Source organism: Macaca fascicularis, chromosome 3, assembly GCF_037993035.2.
Source record: "Macaca fascicularis isolate 582-1 chromosome 3, T2T-MFA8v1.1".
NCBI lineage: Eukaryota > Metazoa > Chordata > Mammalia > Primates > Cercopithecidae > Macaca > Macaca fascicularis.
Genome location: NC_088377.1, coordinates 98593718 through 98615080, shown reverse-complemented (window position 1 = coordinate 98615080; position 21363 = coordinate 98593718). Strand labels below are relative to the sequence as shown.

General features: G+C 40.6%; 1 protein-coding gene across 3 annotated transcripts; it reads left to right on the top strand.

Annotated features, from left to right (window-relative positions):
* The first annotated feature begins 281 nt into the window (after positions 1-281).
* PPP1R17 (protein phosphatase 1 regulatory subunit 17) lies at positions 282-21161 on the top strand. Of its 3 annotated transcripts, XM_045388993.3 has the most exons (5): positions 282-373; positions 5452-5569; positions 8546-8698; positions 10042-10194; positions 20274-21161. In XM_045388993.3, exons 2-5 carry the CDS (start codon positions 5488-5490, stop codon positions 20351-20353), a joined length of 468 nt encoding a protein of 155 aa, XP_045244928.1. In that variant the 5' UTR covers positions 282-373; positions 5452-5487; the 3' UTR covers positions 20354-21161. The 3 variants fall into 3 exon arrangements, with proteins under 3 accessions (XP_045244928.1, XP_065398225.1, XP_073891374.1); XM_065542153.2 differs by lacking the exon at positions 8546-8698; XM_074035273.1 differs by lacking the exon at positions 10042-10194.
* The last annotated feature ends 202 nt before the right edge of the window (positions 21162-21363 follow it).

The following is a 21363-nucleotide window of genomic DNA, read 5'->3' as shown; positions in this document are numbered from 1 at the left end:
GTTTCCATATTTACAAAATCAGGCCAAAAAATCTATTGCATGGGAATTTAATGATGTAGCTGGTTTGTCTGAATTTCTCTGGTGTGCACACTGGAAACTCAAAGCACGACTCTATATTGTACTTGTGTAACGTACAATTATTGCTGTGGAGAGCAGCGATGGAGATGTTAGTCCTCTTTCCTTCTCCATCCCCCTTGCCCTGGCGCCTGTGAAACAGAGCATCCCCATGGCAACAGCAGCAGCTGGTCCCTAGATAAGAGGAGCTGGAGCCGGCCAGCAGCAGCCACTGCCGCAGAGGAGCCAGGCCCAGCTTCGGTGAGCACACACGCCCTCCCTGTCTCTCGCCTTCTCTTCTCTGCATCTGCACTGATTGGTAAGTGCTTCAGATTTTTACTCCAAGAACTTTTGTGGTGAGAAAAGCAAGTTTCCAGTAAGTTACTGGGACAAAGAAGGCTGTAGCTGGTGGCACGGGGTTGTGCTTCAGGGAGCAAGGCTAAGCTGGGGTTGAGTGGAGAGCAGAAAAAGTTACCACTTTCAAGTCATTCTTCCAAGGGAGGGAACTGTGTTTTGTAAAAGCCTGAGTCCTCACAAACTCATTTGCAAAGTTTCAAGATGAAGTTGGTGTATCTGCATATTCACACAGGATAGAGAGGTTTATCTTCCAAGGCTGGGGAAAGTACAGAAAGTATGCGTCTCAAAGCACATCTCCATGCCCTACTTTAAGTCAGACTCTCCTCCAGGAATACTGCCAATTTAGGTTTCCTAAATGAACAAATCTGATTTTAAAAGATGGCACTTTTTGACCTGAATTCAATCCTCTGGTTAAAAAGAGGTTTGACAATGAAAATGTATTTTACATAGCCAGAGTGTGCGTTAACGAGACACCACATAGGCTGGATACAACCTTCTACCTTTTAATTCCATCAAGTGAATCAAGACCTGATTACTTTGGGGCATATTCTTTAGAATATCGTAGGGTAAGCTAAGTGTCAACTTGCTTCTGAGAATCAGTTTTATTATGTTCCCAAGACTTAGAAATGGGTATTCTGCGGTTGGTTTTTGTCTTGAACTATTCTCATCTCATTGCCAGCTTCAGAGAAGGCCAGAGATGGGTTAAGGAGATAATTCTGGTGGATCAATTTAGATAGACATATAATCACAAACGGAGGACTGAAAGATCTAAGAAGGCCCCTTACACTCAGGAAAATGTGTGTGCAGGACCTGGGCTTGGGGCTCCATGCATGCACATTCTATGGTTAATACTCTCAACAACCCTGGAGAAGAGCCACTATCTTTCCCATTTAACAGATTTGAAAACTAAATTTTTGAGAGAACAGGTAACTGTACCAAGTTCACCCAGCTAGAGAGTGGTACAAGCAGCCAAACCTTGGCTTCTACTTTATATTGACTCACAGCATCCAATCTTACAGGTGAGAGGAAATTTCTTCCCATAAGTTAAAACACATATTCTCACATCCAACTGAGAAAATTGCTCAATGATAAGAGAAAAGACAAAATGTCCAGACCAGCTTTTGACCACACACCGAACCAACTAATGTGTTTCAGCTCTGCTGGTGTGCCTGCCTTTCTGCAATATAGTGGGGTCCCTTTTCTAGCACCCAGTTTCTTCCCCCTTTCAGGTCTTGTTCTCAAAAGAGAAGGTGACCTTTGTCATTAACAATCCCTGTGTATTGTGACAGCAATTTACATATTGCTGCTCTTAGTGGTATTTGCATTTACAAGTGTCTCTCTGTGAAAAGAAAGGTTTTGTCCCTTGTGAAAAGGAAGGTAAGGATTAGTAAGAGCAAGTCACAAGAGTTTAAAATCTGAAGTCCTGAAATCCTTTCTCAAATCCTGAAATCATATCTCTTGGTATCTTGCATGCTACACTGACTACCTACATTCTGTCAAGCAACCACCACCAGAAGAATAATTCAGATCAATAATCTTTCATTCTCTAATTAAGAAATCTGAAACATTTTGAAAACCAAAAGGTTTGTTGTTAAGTTCAACACAAACTCATTTGGTAGCAAAGCCTGACCTGAAAGAATGTGAATTTTTTGTGGTTTGTCTTTTATGTCGCTTAGTGTGAATATTCATAGTTTTGCGGCAGAAATAATGGATGTGATTGCTGGTGCTCCTAGAGACACCTTTAGAGCTGTTATATAATTTAAAGAGTGCTGATTTCCACAGCACATTTGGCTCCAGGCTTGTCATAAGGGTGGGTGGCTGATACTGCAATGACAGTGGCAATCCACGTCTCTGTGTGAGTGTTAGAATTCAGAGCCTACACTGAACCAATAAGTGGCACGAGGATGTTAAAAAGTCACAAGTCTTTGTAGTAGACACAGTTTATGAAACACCCCCAAATGTGAAGTATTAGACAACAAGCTTCTCTGGAGGCCCTAGCCTTTTGGTTGAAACCTGAAGACCCAGAGGACCAACTATTTAGGCATGAAAGAAAGAGCTGTTGGCTTAGAAAGTTCCCAAATTACAGCAAGATGATGAAACCTTCCCTGGGCAGCCCAATAAGTATAGCATCCCTTTATGACACCTGCTTGGGATAGAGACTGAATTAAAGAGAGAAAGGCGTGGGCAGAGTCAGGAATAGGAAATGGAAATATTCCATTTCCTATGTCAAGAATTAGACCGGCTCATGTCTTACAACAGCTCACTCATAAAGAGCACCTCTTCTCACTGAGGATGGAAATGGAGAGTGAGTTGGGAGATGGGGCCATTATACTAACAGGCTATGACAATTATCAATAAGCCAATACTAAACTCCAAATGTCTTTCCTGTCTACCTACTTGTTCTTTTCTTTGTGCGAAAATTTTCTTCCAAGAAGTCCGTAATGACATCATTCATGATAAAAGTATCTTCTAATCCCACGAGCAAAACATATCCCTGCCCAGCATGGGATATTTTTGTAATGTAAAATCCCAGATCTGGAAATTGTCTCTCAGCCCCTTAGCAAACAGTCTTGCTGGTTCACCACCATCATTCTTTAAATCACACTGATTTAAAATAGTGTTGTTTCTCCCATAGACAAGATGAGCTATGCTGCGGAGGAAGCATGTGTCAGTTTTGTGATGAATCACTAGTTTCCCTCGCCTTGTCCAGGGGCCTCTGACATGTTTGATTATTTAATTCATTGACCAGAGGCAGGCTTTCTTTTTCTAGTCTGGTGCTGCCATAGCTGCTTTGCTCAGAGGAGGGCTGGACCTCCCATGGCTTAGCATCTGAAAGAAAAGTTCAATTGCTTTTTAGAATCTTTTCATTATACAACAGGTCTTCCTTAGCCAAAAATCTAGCATGGTAGATAGACAACACTACATAAAAATAGCTGCCAGTTGAATTGTGCCTACAATGTGCTCAGCATACAGCTATGCTATTTCATTTTCACAGTTACTCCGCCCAGTAGGTATTATTATCTCTATTTTTCAGATGAGGAAACTCAGGGTAAGCTCGGGGGACAGAGAGGGACATATGTTTCTGGGTGCCAGACTGTGTGGGCACCACAAAGATGTTAGCCTTTGCAAATTTTATTGTAGCAGCCTTAGCTTGTGGGGAGAGGGGGCAAAAATGATGCTATTGCATTAGGCTCCATTTACTCTCACTACATCTTTAAGATTTAGCAACTTCATCAAAGTCGTATGGCTTTTCAGTTTAAGAGCTGAGATTTAACCTAGGTCTATTTGACTCAAGAGTCCAGATTCAAAATAAATAATCTGCTATTAGGCACATAAGAACAGCCATAGGATCCAAGTTAAAAAACACTTTACCTTTCAAGGGTTGGGGGGAAGGAGAAAGGTACTAATACCAGATAGGACCTGCAGTAGACAGTAAGTGCCTAGCTTCAAATGATGACTCTGATCCTAAGTGTTTTACTAATGGTAGGTCATTTCAAGATTTTTGAGCCTCAGTTTCTTCTTCTGAGGAATGAATATTTTCACCGGATCCTCTATGGGATAATTTTCAACATAATGTGTATGACTGGGCCCGTGACTTTGCCTGAAGTGGAAGAACATTGGTTAAATACGTGCGTAAGACCATATTTGATGCTGCCTTGAGACCTCAGCACTCATCCTGAATGATGTTCCCATGGCCCATCCAAGCTAACAGCGTACTTCCTGATGGTCGCAGGGAGTTGACAATCTCTATACAAACACTGAAAACAATGGTCTGAATTGATTTCTACTGAAGTCACTCAGTACAATCAGTCTGCACAGAGTGACACTAAAAGCCGTGCTCAAGTGATCAGTTAATAGCTCCATCTGCTATCCAGTGATCTCAGCACATAAAGGAAGAGACTCTTCCGCCTTTGCAGAGAAAACCGGTTTATTCCTCAAAAGACAACAGAGTTGAACTCATTTTATGAGCTTGAAACATTAGCACAACTGGCTGTGTGTTCCTCTGCATGCTGGTTGTCAAGGAATCTCAAAAGAAAAGAATTGGTTGGGTGATTTTAATCTTATTCATTCCTCCCCCACCTCTCTTGCTATGGTAGGACAAGAGTAATAAATTATCTAAAAAGAACTCAATATACAGAATCTAGCCAGGCTCTAATGAAGATTTTCTATAAATCTCAGCTAATGCATTTCTCCTTCAGGCCTGACACATATCCATTCTGGATTTCCACTGCTCCTGGGCAATGGCTATAACTGATAGCTCTGGAAAGTTGCTTTCCAGGAAAAATGGAGGGTGGGGAGGGAGACAGATTTGTTCTCATGTCTGGAATCCCAAGGGAGAAAATAAAGATCTATCCAAAACCCAGATTTTCTCCTACCATGTTTCTACCACCATCATAATGTGGATGGGAGGTAGTCTCCTTACTTTATACAATAGTTATAGAATGTAATGATAAAACAAAACAAAACAAAACAAAAACCCCACAACAGAAGCCTTATTCAATTCAGGTTCAAAGGACTCATTTTATTTTTAAGAGACTCGGGTGTCTAATGGAAGCCAGCAGGACTGGACCTGGATATAGGCTTAGCTATTTAATAGACATGTGATTAAATTAATTAAACTTTCTGAGCCTCTGTCTCCTCTTCTGTGAAGTAGACATAATCCTACTTTGCAGAACTCAACAGAAAAAACATAGGCAAGGTTTAACCATGATTTTCTGTGACTCTCAGCTAACTCACTTCTCATTCAGACTTGACAATTGCTCATTCTGAAACTCTAAAAGTGTCTCTGAGAGAGGGCAAATATTGGACATTTGATACATGACAATTACCGATAAATCTGTCAGTGTGAGGGTTCATTTTATTTTGGCTTAAGTCCCAAGTTTAGAGTTTCTAATAGGGAAGTTTAAGAAGCATACATAAAGAAACAGGATTGAACTGGGAACACAATAGCAAGTGCTCAACAAATATATTTACTTAGTAAATGAATGAATGAATGAATAAACAGAGCCATATTTATTCACTGTTTTTATCCTTCCTTAGTGCTGGAGAAGAAATATATCCACCCACCCTCATTTGATGATGTCCACTGAGCAAATGCAGCCACTGGAACTCTCAGAAGACAGACTGGACAAGCTAGACCCTCGTTGCAGCCACTTAGGTAAACAAATGATTGATTGTGAATGTCAGTGATGGAAGTCAGAGCAGAGGTGTCTCAGCCATTAGGTTTGCAGGCAAGTCAGAGAGAGGCCCCCCTGAAACCTGATAGTCTGTGCCTTCTGGTGACAGCCAACACCAGATGGGCAGGCAAATAGCCATGGGTCTGTGGAGTCTGCCATGTAAATATTAGCTGAAGCACCAGTGAGAAGTTCATTAGAGAGAGAGAAAGAGAGAGAGAGGAAATATCGTCCTCTTTTTCTGGGTCTGACAGAGTCCCAGGCATAGCATTTTTGAGGCAATAAATGGAATGCGTCAGTATAGCTTGTTTCCAGTATTTCCTGACACACTTTTACCCCATGTGCAGCGCCAATAAAATATTTCAAATATCTCTCTTTGCCTATCAAGACAGAATTTTAAATAGCCTTTTTCTGCTTTATTGTCAATCTGTTTCCTTTCCAGAACTGACTTTTTGCATAACCTTTGTAATGAAAATACCAGAAACATTTCTGCCTCTACCCATTTCTAAAAATGAGACACTCAGACTTTTGATGGATGGGCCTTTTGCATATTCATAGTCTTTGTCTATGCCTCGCCTGGTTATGACTCCCCCCTCCTCTCCCCTCTCCCCGTTTGCCATCAAGATATTTTATGTTCAAGATTTCTCCAAAAATGGGGAAAAGTGCAATTGAAGTAAAAGTCAAAATTAAAGCAAATGGCTGTGCACTGAGCAGCATCCTGGGGTTGAATTGTCGCCCATGACAGGTTTGTACCTCCAGAGACCCACAGCAGGGCAGTATCCATTCAGAGCAGCGTTCATTTATTCAACAGATGACTACGGCATGTAAAATATTGGGGAAAGATTAGCTGTGCTATGTGGCAATAAACTTTTAAAATTGTGTTTGCCGCCGGGCATTAGGATACATAGTCCCAAGAGGCTGGGTTTAATCTTGATACTATAACCTGCCCGCAGTGTACCCCTCAGCTTTTTACTTGGCTTTCTGAGCCTCAGTTTCCTCATCTTCAACATGGAGAAAAGAGTATAACACCCTTGTAGACTTAGCAGGAGAACTCAATGAAATCATATGTTCAGGGATGGTGTACATATTTAACAACTGATAAAGCATAGGCATTGAAAAATCAGAAAAGGGGTAATAAATGAATGAATAACAGAGTTGCATCTAGACCCACCAAAGTTTAACACATTTAATCCTCAACATTTTAAGGAAATTTACCCAAATAATTTTTAAATAATAAAGAGAGAAGGAAAGAGAGAAATTTACCTGAATACTTTTTAAATAAAAAAGAGAGAAGGAAGAGAAGGAAATGAAGGGGAAGGGAAGGAACTAAAATATCCAATTACTCTTTTAAAATTTCTCCATATTTATTCATATCTGTAGATCTATCCAGACTATATCCAGGCCATAGTTAGAGTTTCCAAAGAAGACAAAAAGCTTCACTGTCTTGTGGCTTCTTTGAATCCTAACAGAATGTTTCCTTATACAAAATATATTCCAGTTTATTCATTCGAGCACTCATTCAACAAATATTTATTAATTGCTGCTGAAGTGTTAGAAGATAAGGCACCTGTCAGTAAAGAGGTCAGAGAAGACATGCAGAAATAATAACTAGATCATCTTTTAAATATGTTACTTGAACAAAAATGCTGTGAATATTAAGAAAATAAGAACGAACCTTCAGGACTGGAGTTAGTACAGATAGATTTATGAAGATGGGAAGCTTTCCCCTAAATTTAGAGGAAGGTTAGAGGGTGAGCAATGGCCAGAGTGAATATTTTGGGACATCTGAAATATATCAAATGTATCAGATGCTTTACAAACATTAACAAATTTAGCTCTGTCTCTTAACACACACACACATACACACAAACACACACACACACACACACACACATACACACACTGATTTAATATTAGTATTATCCCCACTCTAAATGTTGGGAGAACATTAAAGTTTCCAGAAATGAAGGTCCAAGTTCTCAGAACTAGAAAATGACAAGAGTCCATGTTTGAACTCAGATCAACTTGACCCCACTTAACCATTCAACATCCATTTAATGGAGGGAGAGGCAATTAAGAATAAAATTACAAAAAGACTGTAATCCTTAATCTCCAGAAAGGCTGTGTCTGGAGCAGGGGGTAAACCATTATGGAACAGTGAACCATTGCTGAAACAATGACAGCGAAGCCCAAAGCAGAGCAACACAAAGGACAGAGGAGTAAGAGGGAGCAGAGGAGAGACTTGAATGGGCAGGGCATGATCAGATTGGATTCATTACCCATAACGACTTCTGATGGACTCGATGTAAAAGCCAGTCTTCAAAGTTCTGGTGGGGTAATGCAGAGGATTGAGAAAAGTAAAGAAACGAGTTAGAAGACAGTAGGATCTTGAGTTAGGATGGGCAAATAGGAGGGTTACAAAGCCAGGAACAGTGAAAAGACAAATATGAAACCTGAGGCCTGGATCACCAGGCGAATGGAGCTGGCACAATGATGAAGTCAAGTGAGAAATTCACTGAGGACCGAGGGAACCTTTCCAAGATCGAGGGAAATTTAGGTTTCGTACTGGCCCTTGGGGTCTCCAAAGACAGCAAGTCTTGAGCAAAAAGAATAGAGGCACGTTCAGCAGAGAGAGCCTATTCTCCCATCAGAAAGTTAACTCAAACCCACTGTGTGGCTTGCTGGACCATATTTTTTAAGTTTTCTTTGCCTCAGTGATCCATCCATTTGAATTTCCTTAATCTGGAGTTTTACAGAATTCTAGTTTTCGATTTTGTTATATGAATGTATGCAAGGCTAATAAAGTCCTTTGTAGACTAGGCCATAATAAATAAACACTTTTCCTTTTAAGGCCAAATCACCTCTGCACCATCATCAATTGTAATTAGGAACCAAACAGTTTGTGACTGGTTCCTTAGTCATGTTATATTCTTTATTTCTTTGTATCCTGTCAAAATTAGGTGATCTTTCAGACCAGTTCATTAAGGACTGTGATCTCAAAAAGAAGCCTAGAAAGGGAAAAAATGTACAGGCCACCCAGAATGTTGAGTCAGACCAAAAAAAACCAAGGAGGAAAGATACACCGGCGCTGCACATCCCGCCTTTCATACCAGGTAATGGACAAAGTCATCTGCACAGCTCTAAAGGAGAGCCACTTGCAACTAGGTTGCATTGGTCGTACACATTTTTCCTTAAACATTCAGGTATTTTAAAGTAATTTGTGCACTAGCCACCTCTGTATCTCTGTGTTAGTTACAATATAGCAAGCTGCTATAACAGATACATTCTAAAATATTAGGGGCTTAATACAATAAAAGTTTATTTTTTTACCTACCAATAGTGAAATCATGGGGTATGAAGGCAAGCTCTGCTCCAAAGAGTCATTCAGGGAACCAGTCTGATGTGTTTTGACATCATAAACACATGGTGAACAAAGTCACCACGAGCTTCCACAGTCACGATGAGTACCAACGTCCAGCAGGCATGGGAGGTAGACAGAGTGGAGGACTGGCAGGGAGATTTACATGAACCAGGCCTTCATCAGTCACTAGGCCTCACCTGACAATGAGGAAAGTCGGGAACTGGGTCCAGCTCAATGCTCAAGAGAAAAGCAAAGCAGTCTGGCAAACAGCTAACATGTCTCTGTAACACCCTTGGATGTGATGCATGACATTCTCTTATTCTCAAAAGTTTTGCCTTGCTTTGCTTTCTTTTCTCCCTCCCTCTTGGTCACTAATTTACTGTCATCTCTGTTCACAGCACACCTTGAGGGTTGCAAAGCAAATGAAACATAGATCTTTCTGGGAATGATCTTTCAGTTTTCTAAGAAATAACAACAGCACATAATAGCTGAAATATGCAGTAAGAAGTGACATCATAAGGAAGTTCTTAAAAAGGACCATTGGGGCTCAGTGTGGGTAGCGAATTGTGGAAAATTTTATGCAAGAGGCTGTTTTTAGAGAGTTACTCAATGACGGAGAAAAATTTCACTGTAGCATAGAGGTGAGAAAGCAGGAGGGTAGAGGTATCAGGGCATAAGTGTGCAGACACAGTTTGCAGTACATCAAATGAACCTCTCTGACTGAAGAGGATGGGATTTGGAGGCAGAAAAACTTGGGCTCAACTGCTCTCGGACACCTATGAGCTGTAATACCCTGGGCACATTTCTTTGCCTCACTTCCCTCAGCTATGTGATGGTGGCCATAATACTAAATTCCTCAGGGTTTTTGTGAGGCTAAAATAAAATCAAGCATGCGAAACCTTTTGTATGGACAACGTTCCTAGTGGAGCCTCAATAAATACTAATGCTTCTTATTAAAAAGACTTGCTTTATTAAAGTAAGTTTGGAAAGCTATATTGACTGTCTTCACCAGATGTCTATAAATATGCATAGTCCTCATATATTAGAATATATGTATTTGACCCTGTTTCTCTCTGTGTTCCCCTAACCATGCAGGTGTGTTTTCAGAACATTTAATTAAAAGATATGATGTTCAAGAGAGACATCCAAAGGGCAAAATGATTCCTGCTCTTCATAACACTGACCTGGAACAGAAAAAGCCAAGGAGAAAAGACACACCTGCCCTGCACATGTCCCCCTTTGCGGCAGGTAAAAAAGCTGGTGCAGGGCATTTGCAGGGGGTGACAGGGACAGGTCAAGAGCCTTACCATCTGGAGGTCCCCAAGGCCTGGCCATTGTCCTGGCCCAGCAAGCTGCATTGTGCTGAAGTGCTCTGGGGAGAAGCCACACTCACTGCTACCTTTTAGGTTTATCTCCACTAGTAGCTCCCCAGAGGCTGATCTGGGGATGGGAAAGGGTCAGAGCATTACTCATGCCTCAGCAGAGCTGGCTGAATTCACTGAGCCAACGGAATAGAAATGTCATGGGTCCTTGAGAAGAGCTGGAATGCCCTCCTCCCAAGGCTTCCACAGATTTTGGGTCTTATGACTGGTTCTCCTGAGATACTTGGACTAATTGGCCAAATCCTCAAAATGAGAGACAGAAAAAGAGATGCAGAAATATGGATAGCTATCTTAATATGTGTCAAATCAAACAAACAAACAAAAAATCATACTGAACTATGAGTACAGCCCCAGTCTGTAAAGGAGCTGCTCTGTGAGATATAGTCCTTGTCCTTGACAAGTGCAAGTTGGGGAATAAGACATGTACATTCATGACTAGAGTATGGCTCTGTGTGTATGTGTGCATTTTATACAGATGGTTGTGTTGGGGGAGTGACAGAGGGGAAAATATGCTAATGTTTATTGAGTTTCTACTAAATGTTAGGCACTCAGTTTGTCATGTCTCATGGATTTTTATAAATTAACTAATGTAATAGAGAGGCTATTATCTCGTTTTACAGATTAAGAAACTGAGAGAATTTAATTAACTTACTCATCTGCTTTAAAGTCTTATGTGGATAAAATTGATAGATGACTAATTGGCTAATTGGTTGGATCAAAGATGAGATGACTAGATGGATAAATGAAGAGATAAAATTATGATCAAGATCAAACACTAAAATGTGGCAGAATTGGGGCTCAAACCCAGGTCTATCTCACCTTCGGGCAGTTTTTCACTGATCTGCGCTGTAGTTTGGAATTTTAGCATTATAGGGATAGAAGAAACACTCTGGGGAGAAGATAAAATTTGGCTGTTGTTATAAAACTATTTCCCCACTGTTTCATTTAATAAAGAAAAAAATTGAAAAAACAGCTCAGAAGAAGACATCACGACAAAAACAGTCAGGGGCTTGAGATCCCCCGCTACATTAGAGGCTCTGGTTCTATGCTCAATGGGATTTGTGTTCTCTGCACTTCTGTCCTTGTTCCTCCACCTCTTCTTCTCTTCCCACATCCATTTACCTCTATCCATCCCGTCGTGTTCACCACTTACCTGTATACCAAGATGAATGGTGGGTTTATGACCCCACCTAGTCATGCCAGGGACAACTCTCTCTCTCTCTCTTTCACACACACACATTTCTACGTACCAGCTTTTCTAAGCGCTGACTACATACAAGCTTCTGAGATCATGCACATGTGCTAAAAGTACAAGGAGTTTAGGACATGCAGAAGTCTAATCTTCAAACTGTCTTCTTTCTTTTAACAAATATTTACTGAGTACTTGTCATGTCCTGGGCTCTGTTCTAGGCAGTGGTACTGGAAGAAAGTCAATAACCATATAGATAAATACGTAATAGAAAGTCTTCTAGGAATAAATGCTGTGAAGAAAATAAAGTTAGTTAGATGAAGAATGGGAGATAGAAATTGCTTCTTTAGATTTCCAAGGTGCACAGAGAAACCTTTTCTGAGGAAGGGATATTTAAGCAGAGACCTCAGGAAAACGTGGGTGTGCCATGGGGGTAACTGAGCAGAGTATTTGAGACAGGAAAGATAAATCCAAGAGTCCTAAGGCAGTGATGTCTTTGGCTTTTGCTCAGTCAATGTTTATTGAGTGTCTACTGTGTGCCAGGCATAGCTGAAGTACTGGGCATACACTGGAAAACAAATCCCAAAGATAAAGTCCTTGCTCTCATGGTGTTTATATTCTAGGTGGGAGAGATAATTAAATATTTGGTGCTAAAGCAGGAAAAAGAGGTTTCTCTAAAACTCACAGTCAGGCAAATTGGACACCAGAAGATGACTCGCTCAGAAAGAGGAAAGGTTGTGAGGTCTGCCTTCATTATTTCCCTGGGCAGGATCTGTTGGCCCTCAGTAACATCCTGCATCAGTCATTACCTCATTCAACACTGAGTCAACTGTGATGGCCCATCACAGCTCTCTTACCTCACTGGGACATGAAGGATAAAGCTGTTCCTGTTTTCTAACAGAGAGGGGAGCAAGCCAGCACGGTTTCCCAGTGAAAGGGCCTTCACAGATGATTTTTTGGCAGTATTCTGTCTTCTTTCAGAGCAGTTTTAATATGGGTCAAGGGGTCCAGAGATCTTGGAATAACTGATTTAAGAATAATACACAACAGTCACAGTTTGTTAAGTCTGACTGTTTCCCAAGGGGAGAAGGAATTGTTACAGGGTGATATTTCCATACTAGAGGTTTGCAGTGTTAATTAAATATAGGCCTACCTCATTCCATTTTTCTTCACTTTTTTGTGCTTTTCAGATTTTGATTTTTTTTTTTAACAAAATTGGATGTTTGTGGTAACCCTGCATCTAGCAGGTCTATTTTTCCAGCAGCAAGCACCATTTTTTTCAATAGCACATGTTAACTTCATGTCTCTGTATTGCATTTTAGTAATTCTTGCACTGTTTAGAATTTTATTATTATTATTATTATTATTATATCTTTTAAGGTGATCTGTGATCAGTGATGCTTGATGTTACTATTGTAATTGTTCTGGGGTGCCACAAACCTCACCTATATAAGACTGTGAACTTAATCTATAAGTGGTGTATGTATTCTGTCTGCTCCACTGACAAACCATTCCCCCATATCTCTCCCTCTCCCCTGGCTTCCCTATTCCATGAGACACAAAGATATTGAAATAAGGCAAATCAATAACCCTACAGGGGCCCTTAAGTGTTCAACTGAAAGGAAGAGTTGCACGTCTCTCACTTTAAATCAAAAGCTAGAAATGATTAAGCTTAGTGAGAAAGGCGTGTTGAAAGCCAAGGCAGGCTGAAAATTAGGTCTCCTGTACCAACCAGTTAGCCAAGAGCCAAGCTGTAAATGCAAAGGAAAAGTTCTTGAAGGAAATTAAAAGTTCTACTCCAGTGAACACAGGAACGATAAGAAAGTGAAACATCCTTATTGCTGATATGGGGAAAGTTTCAGTGGTCTGGATAGATCACACCAGCCACAACCCTTCCTTAAGCCAGAGCCTAATCCAGAACAAGGTCCTAACTCTCTTTAATTACATGAAGGTTGAGAGAGGGGAGGAAGCTAACAGAGAAGAAAAGTTGGAAAGTAGCAGAATTTGATTCGATATTTAAGGGAAGAAGCCATCTCCCATAAAAGTGCAAAGTGAAGCAACAAATGCTGATGTAGAAACTGCAGGAAGTGATACAGAAAATCTAGCTAAGATAATTGGTGAGAGTGGCTACACTAAACAATAGTTTCTTAATGTAGATGAAATAGCCTTCTATTGGAATAAGATGCCATCTAGGCCACTCTTAGCTGGAAAGGAGATGTCAATGCCTGGCTTCAAAGCTTCAAAGGCCAGGCCAACTCTCTTGTTAGGGGATAATGCCCTGGTGACTTTAAGTTGCAGCCAATGCTCATTTACTATTCTGAAAATCCTAGGGCCCTTATGAATTATGTTAAATTGAGTCTGCCTGTGTTCTGTAAATGGAACTACAAAGCCTGGATAAAGGCATACATGTTTACAGCATAATTTACTGAATAATTTAAGCCTACTGTTGAGACCTACTGCTCCAAAAAAAGACCCCTTTCAAATTATTACTGCTCATTAACAATGTACGTCATCACCCAAGAGCGCTGATGGAGGCACACAAGGAGATTAATGTTGTTTTCGTGCCTGCTAATGTAGCATCTATACTGGAGCCCTTGGATCGAGGAGTTACTTCAACTTGCAAGTCTTGTTATTTAAGAAACACATGTTTTGCAAATGTAGAGCTGCTATAGATAGTGATCCTTCTGATGGATCTGGACAAAGTAAATTGAAAACCTTCTGGAAACAATTTGGTATTCTAGATGCCATTAAGAACATTTGTGACTCAAGGGAGGAGGTCAAAATATCAAAATTATCAGGAATTTGGAAGAAGTTGATTTCAACCTTTATGAATGAGTTTGAGAGGTTCAAGACTTCAGTGGAGGAAGCAACTGCAAAAGAAATAGCAAGAGAATTAGAATTAGAAGTGGGGCCTGAAGATATGACTGAATTGCTGCAATCTAATGATAAAACTTGAATGGATGAGGAGTTGCTTCTGAGAGATGAGCAAAGAAAGTGGTTTCTTGAGATGAAATCTACTACTGGTGAAGATGCTATGAACATTGTTGAAATGACAACAAAGGGTTTAGAATATTATATAAACTTAGTTTATAAAGTAGCAGCAGGGTTTGAAAGGATTGACTCGATTTTGAAAAAAGTTCTGCTGTGAGTAAAATGCTCTCAAGCAGCATCACATACTAGAGCAGAATCTACTTTGAAAGGAAGAGTCCATCAATGCAGAAAACTTCACTGTCATCTTAAGAGATTGCCACAGCCACCTAACCTTCAGCAACCACCTCTCTGATCAGTCAGCAGCCGTCAACATTGAGGCAAGCCTCTCTAAGACTCAGGTGAAGACTCAGATAATCATTAGCATTTTTTAGCAAAAAAGTATTTTTAAATTAAGCTACGCTCATTATTTTTAAAGACATAATGCTATTTCACAGTTAGTAGGCTACAGTATAGTGTAAGCCTAACTTTTATGTGCACTGGGAAACCAAAAAATTTGTATGGCTCTCTTTATTGTGATATTTGCTTTATTGCAGTGATCTGGAAGAACCTGCAACATCTCTGAGGTATGCCTGTAATAAAATTTTTTAGAAGTCCTGCAAAAGGAATCACTTTGACTTTGTATAACCCAGATCTGATCTATTTTTCATAGAACTTGTTTTGGTACTACCTATTAGTTTTACTAGTCTAGTCATTCTATAGGTTATGCTACGATATGGGAAATTCTGCCTTAGAATTGTGATATGGCTTAAATCAACATTTCACCTTTTTTTTTTTTTTTTTTTTGTCTCTACCAATAGATTGTTGTTTCCAAACAAGATGAGAAGAAAATAGAAGCATAGGCAGGGTCACATGTTTTCAGACTTGCTAGGAAGGAGCAGAGCTAGGCAGGGTGGTACAGAGCATGAGTAATGGAGAAATGGCCCAAGGACCAGGGGAAGCTCTGAACCTCCCTCATCTGTGTTTCTCATAGGTTAAATGCATTCCTACCTAGGTGAATCCTCTAATCCATCACATGTTTTCCCTCAGGCTCTGCCTCTGTCCAGGTCCCAACTACCTTTCAATAGTCATCCAGCTCAAAGCCTCTGCTATCAGACTCCTTCAGGTCCAAAATGACTGTTTTCTATTCTTAACTAACTCTGTATTAGTCACAGCATGCAAATACACAAAACTTTGTCATCTCATTTAGTATTGTCTTTATTCTTCTTGTTGCCTGTATTGTCGCTGCTGTTTAAATTGACTTACATCAACAACTTGCATGATGAATTCATGAGGACTGGCTGTGACTGCCTTATGTTTCTGGTATTGATCTTCATATCTAGTCCAATCACTTCTACATAGCAATACTCACTACATATATGCTGGTTTGATATTTTATCTGGCAATCACAATTTTGCAATACCTAATGGAGACTGATTATTTTCTGTTCATGCTTGTATCTGTTTTTATTGAAGACCTTCTAGGAGAAGACTTGGTAGAGAAACAAAAATATTTACGGGCAGGGAGTCATCCTAGTATACAAAATTGAACATGGGCTTTGGATTCACAAAGGTCTAGGTTTCATCCCTGGTTCTGCTCCATACTAGCTTTGTGATCCTGGACAATTAACATAAACTGTAAAACTTTCTTCATTTTGCCCATAAATCTAAAAGGGGACCATAAATATGTCTCCCAGCATTGTTAACACAATTAAATAAAGTACATAAACCACTTGGCAGAATTCTTGGCTATCAAAAACTCTCAACAAATGTTAGTTCCTTCCATTCTCTATTAAATCTTATATTCTGTGAGATAAATCAAACCATTTCTGAAGGTGAGAATTGTCTAAGCCACAGCATTTTACTTCTCTGTATAAACCTGCTGATTCAAGGAACTTCCTAATGGGTTGAGCTCATTTACCTGACATGAGAGCTGCCAACATCCCAATATCTACATCCTAAGAGAGTAGCTTCTCTATTGAATCAAAAATGTTTATCAAACAACACAGAGTAAACAAGAGTTGGGGGTGGGGACGGGGAGAGGCTGTATAGCCATAGCCTCTGTACACATTATGGAATTCCTTGAATCAGCAAATCTCTATATCATAAGTAAGTGCAATTACAGATATTGTGTGATTCTATATTTCATTAGCATATTAGCTGAAGTACTTTATTTTTGAAGCGCCTTTTAGTAGCTAAAGATTTGGCAGTAATCGAAATGGTAGTTAAGCTGATAAGGATAGAGCCTTCGGCAGATGTTCAGAAGGACTCACATTGGTTCTAATAAGGGTGTTGAGAGAAACTCACAGACAAATACACTCTGGAGACATCTCTCATTAGCCCTTGGCAAGTGAAAACTGGACAAGGATCCAGTCTCTCTTCTAAATCTCTTGCTAACTACCTTCACTCCCCTTAGTTAATGAGCTTACTTGACAGGTTCCAACTGCGAGCACAGCCCTTCAAAGGGGTCATCTCAAGCTTCTCTGCCAGACTCAGGCTTGCTCCCAGCTTGGCCTATGGTTGCCAGGGGCCCTCATCTCAGTGACTGCATGGCAGAGAGCATTGGTTCTGACTAGTCAGATCTGGGTAACCAAGGCCTGCTTCAGAGCGAAAGAAGTGTTATTAGAGGTTTGTCGCAAATGGAACCATGAAAAAGGCATAATGAGGCTGGAAGCATTGAAGAGAATCCTCCTAGAAAATTGTCCATGAGTTGTGGACATTTGGGCAGTTTGGGACATCAAAGATCAAAATCCTGCACTTCTACACGAGAAAGGGACCAGGATGTCCATTGAAAGTGATACGGCTTCTGTCTTGCTGGGAATAGAACATTCTGTCTAGTGTGACTTATCAGAGGAGGTGGTATCCTAGCCCTGGCTCCCTGAGACCATAATGTAATGTGCATGAACTATTTTAGCTGGTGCTCTGGGTGGGATTGTGCTCTAAAACAGCTTGCTGCAAAGCTGATTGGCCCTTGGAGACTTCGGACTGGCAGCCTTGGTCTTAAAACCCACTAAGCTCTTACAAGCAGCCAAGTTCCCTAAACTCTTCTGTATAGAGAGAGGATGAAGGGAAGGAAATGACGTTTGTTAAATCCCTACTGTATTTTAAGTCTTGTGCCAGATGTTAGCATATCCTTAGAGAATCTCATGGTTCAATAGGGGAGAAGGATGTGTTGTCCGGTGCTTCCTACAATGTGAAATATGCTGTAACAGAGGTTCATGTATGATGTGACTGCAGCCACAATGTGGGCCTAAGTCTATCTGGGGACATCACACATTGTGGAATATACAAATTACTTGTTCTCCAATTTTATGGGTGAATAAACTGAGGCTCAGATAGGTTAAGTGAGTGCTCAAGGCTTAATGATCACCAAAGGCAAAGCTTTCCGGTTTCAGGATCTGCATATTCCTTTAATGGTGCACCTCTGCTTCCCCTGAAAGCATGAGGGTCAGAAGGAGGTTAAACCAGACCAGTGCTTCCCAAACCCAGTCCATCTTCATGTCACCAAAGCATCAAGAACAAGAACGCAGTGCTGACATGTAGATACTCCTGATTTAAGGCTCATCCTAAGCAATGATATCCAAGAAATCAAGATTTCTATGAGCTACCATATATTTTTTCATTATAAGACATTAAAATTAATTCTTAACTATATTAATATAAAATGCTGGTTCACCCTCTACTTGAAATTATCTCCTGTGCTCCTGTGGACAGCCCAGCCTACTTTGGGAAGGGCTGGCTGTGATGATTTAACAGGCTTTTCTTATTCCTGAAATAGCAGGAACTTTTGGGGGAGTCAGCGAGGAGCAGATTCTCGTATGATTAAGTTTCCAGGGTACCAAAAGTAACCAGAAAGTTGATCTGCATTTGGGAACTTAAAGGCTCTTGCCCACTTTGAATCAACTCCATTTTGGCTTAATGTGAAGAGATATCAAAGAAGGAAGGATGGAAAAATTTGGGGCTCGGCATAGCTAACTCTATGTTCTCCTGCCATGCTAGCCTTAATTCCAAACAGAAATCCAAATCTCTGTGCAGCTGGTGTACGAGAAATATCTCCCACTGTGTTTCATAAGTGATTTATGCAAAAGCTGTGGTTTCAGCCAGACTCTTGAAATTGTTTTTCTCCTCCAATAAATACCAGCTAATTGGTAAAGAACCCATGTGAACAAACTAGGAACTGAAACAAATGAATAGTCATTAAGATCAACACATAGTTTTCATTAATTTGCTGCTGTTGAATGGAGTCCAGTGTGGTAGAAAGGCCTCTTATGGTGCACAGCTTCTCTTTCTCAAGTGTAGATCTTTATAAAATGCTTCATGAACTGGAAGGCCTCTCATTATGAAAAGAAGGAAGGAGGCAGTGCGAGGCAGTGGTGGGGAAGCTGGCTGGAGTGAGATGATGGGGACCATGGAGGACTGGCCTTCCATCACAGCTTTTTGACCTTTCATTAAATGACCTTACTTTCTACTTCACAGGATGAGCAGAACCATGTGACCCTTATTGGCTGGTCCTTTCTGGGGTGATCAGTCCAGGAAATTGTGCTCAGACTTCCGAATTTCAGAGACCAGTAATTTTTTTTTTTTTTTTTTTTTGAGATGGAGTCTTGCCCTGTTGCCCAGGCTGGAGTACAGTGGTATAATCTTGGCACACTGCAATCTCTGTCTCTGGGTTCAAGGGATTCTTCTGCCTCAGCCTCATGAGTCGCTGGGATTACAGGCGCCTGCCACCATGCCTGGCTAATTTTTGTGTTTTTCCTAGAGATGGGGTTTCACCATGTTGACCAGACTGCTGTCTAACTCCTGACCTCAGGTGATCCGCCCACCTCGGCCTCTCAAAGTGCTGGGATTATAGGCATGAGCCACCATGCCTGGCCCAGTACATTTTTTAAACAAAATACTGTGGAGCCCAACATAGGAATAGCAACTTTTTATTTTGCTTTATAAGGCTGCATTTTAAAAACCTTCTAACATCTCTAAAATTTCATAAAACAAAGGATATTTTAATCCCCAAAAGAAGAAAAAATAATCTCAAAATAAAGAACAGCTTTTAAAAGTGTAGGCATACAGCCATATGAAAAGCTCAGTACACTTTCCTTATTTTCTCATTTTGCTCCAAACCATGTGAACGTCATCACCTCCTGGTACAGTACTGACATTTGGAAATGGCATGTCCAGAGCCTGAGCTCAATATTTCCCTGGATGTAAAATGCTTTTAAGTTTGACTTCTTGAGGCTTACCAGTTCTTTTCGAAAGGTAAATAAACAAGCAAATATTAAAGGGAAAGGAAAAGCCGACATTTAGTTGCTCTATAAGATATTGTTTAGTTGCACAATAAGATATTGTGACATATATCTTATTTAATTGTCACAATAATCCTTTATAATAATTGTTACTGTCCTCATTTTATATTGAGAAGACTTAGATGTGAATGTGTTTTCTGGCCCGACACAGATTAAGTGAGTGGCAGAACTGTGAGTGCAAAGCACTTGGTTACTTTCTATCCCTCCATGCTGCAAGCTTAGGAGCAGAACTTAGAGAAGAAGATGAAGGCTGCCTCTGACTTCCAGGTGGTGCATCCGTTTGTAACCAGAATAGTGTCCTCATTGAGCACCTCTGGGAAGGCCAGATAAAGCCACCCAGCTCCCTTTCTGGGTTGGCACTTTTAGCAGCTAGCCTTGTAGACACTAAGGTTTCTGGGTTGCCATGCTCCTTTGTACTGTGTCTATCAGCAAGGTTGCCTAATGTTTTAATTAGAGACACTTAATTGCAGGTCTGTGCTTTGTTTTGCAGGTGTGACATTGCTCAGGGACGAGAAACCCAAAGCAATCGTGGAAGATGACGAAAAGGATGGTGACAAGATAGCTATTTAAAGATAGTTCCCCTGAGACCACTTGTAAATAGGTTAGATTGGTTCCCTATGGTGACCTAGAGAAAAAATAGACTTGTTTCTGCTCTCGTTTTTGTCATCGTCTGACTTTAAGATTCAGACACCTTCTCCCAAGGAGATGTATGCCATCAAATTGCCAGTCACCTCTTTGTCTCTGTCTTCTTTCTGAGTATGGTTTCTATTCTGTGTTTTGAATTTTTATTTTCTATTGCAATGGAAAAGAAACAGATCATCCTAAATGAGGAGGTAACAGGGAAAGCACTGGGGTTCAGTTTCTGCATCTTCTGGATCAATTCACGGAGGAAAGATTGTGGATTACGTGGGCTCCTTCTTGGTTTTTGCTACTGAGCAGGACTTGACTTAGCATCATCCAAGCACCAGTCCAAGTGGGGTTCCCTGTTGCCAGTTAGATGAAAATGTTTGGACTCTAACTCACTGGTTGCTTTGGAGAAAAAGGTCTTTTATTTCTCCTGTCCTATTTTAAGGGTCCAAATGTCTCTGGTGAAGTTCCTAAGACCCTTGTCCCAGATACTCTAAATATGACTGTATGAGCTGGGGGGGTCAACCCAGCCCACCATGCCTTGGCTGATGATCCCAGAGGCAGGGAGTGCTGGTCTGTCTGGGAAGCTTAGCAACGCATCTTCAAATTTATTTTTGTTTTTAAAAATATTTCTTAAACGTGCTGTCCCAACATTTGTGAGTTGTGTCACAAGTAAGTAATTATCAATGGTAGATAAAATATCAATGATTATGATGAATTTACTTAAAAAAAATAAAGTCAGTAAAAGCCATTGTGTTATTTTTAGCATTCTCACTTATTTAGACTTCAATACACTTTCCTGGACGAGAGGGGAGAGTGTGGTGTTAGCTAGTGAGCAGAGGTCTGTATATTGTCCTTGCCCCAGCGTGCGATCTGTGGATGCCCACAGGAAGGCATACAGGTCTCATCCACCAGGCAATAGACAGGAGAGAGGTGAGAACTATTCTTAGAAG

Coding starts and splice junctions, on each gene's coding strand:
- PPP1R17 (XM_045388993.3), top strand. CDS start 5,488: ATGATGTCCACTGAGCAAATGCAGCCACTGGAACTCTCAGAAGACAGA. Junction 5,570..8,545: donor CCCTCGTTGCAGCCACTTAG/GTAAACAAATGA, acceptor TGTCAAAATTAG/GTGATCTTTCAGACCAGTTC. Junction 10,195..20,273: donor CATGTCCCCCTTTGCGGCAG/GTAAAAAAGCTG, acceptor TTTGTTTTGCAG/GTGTGACATTGCTCAGGGAC.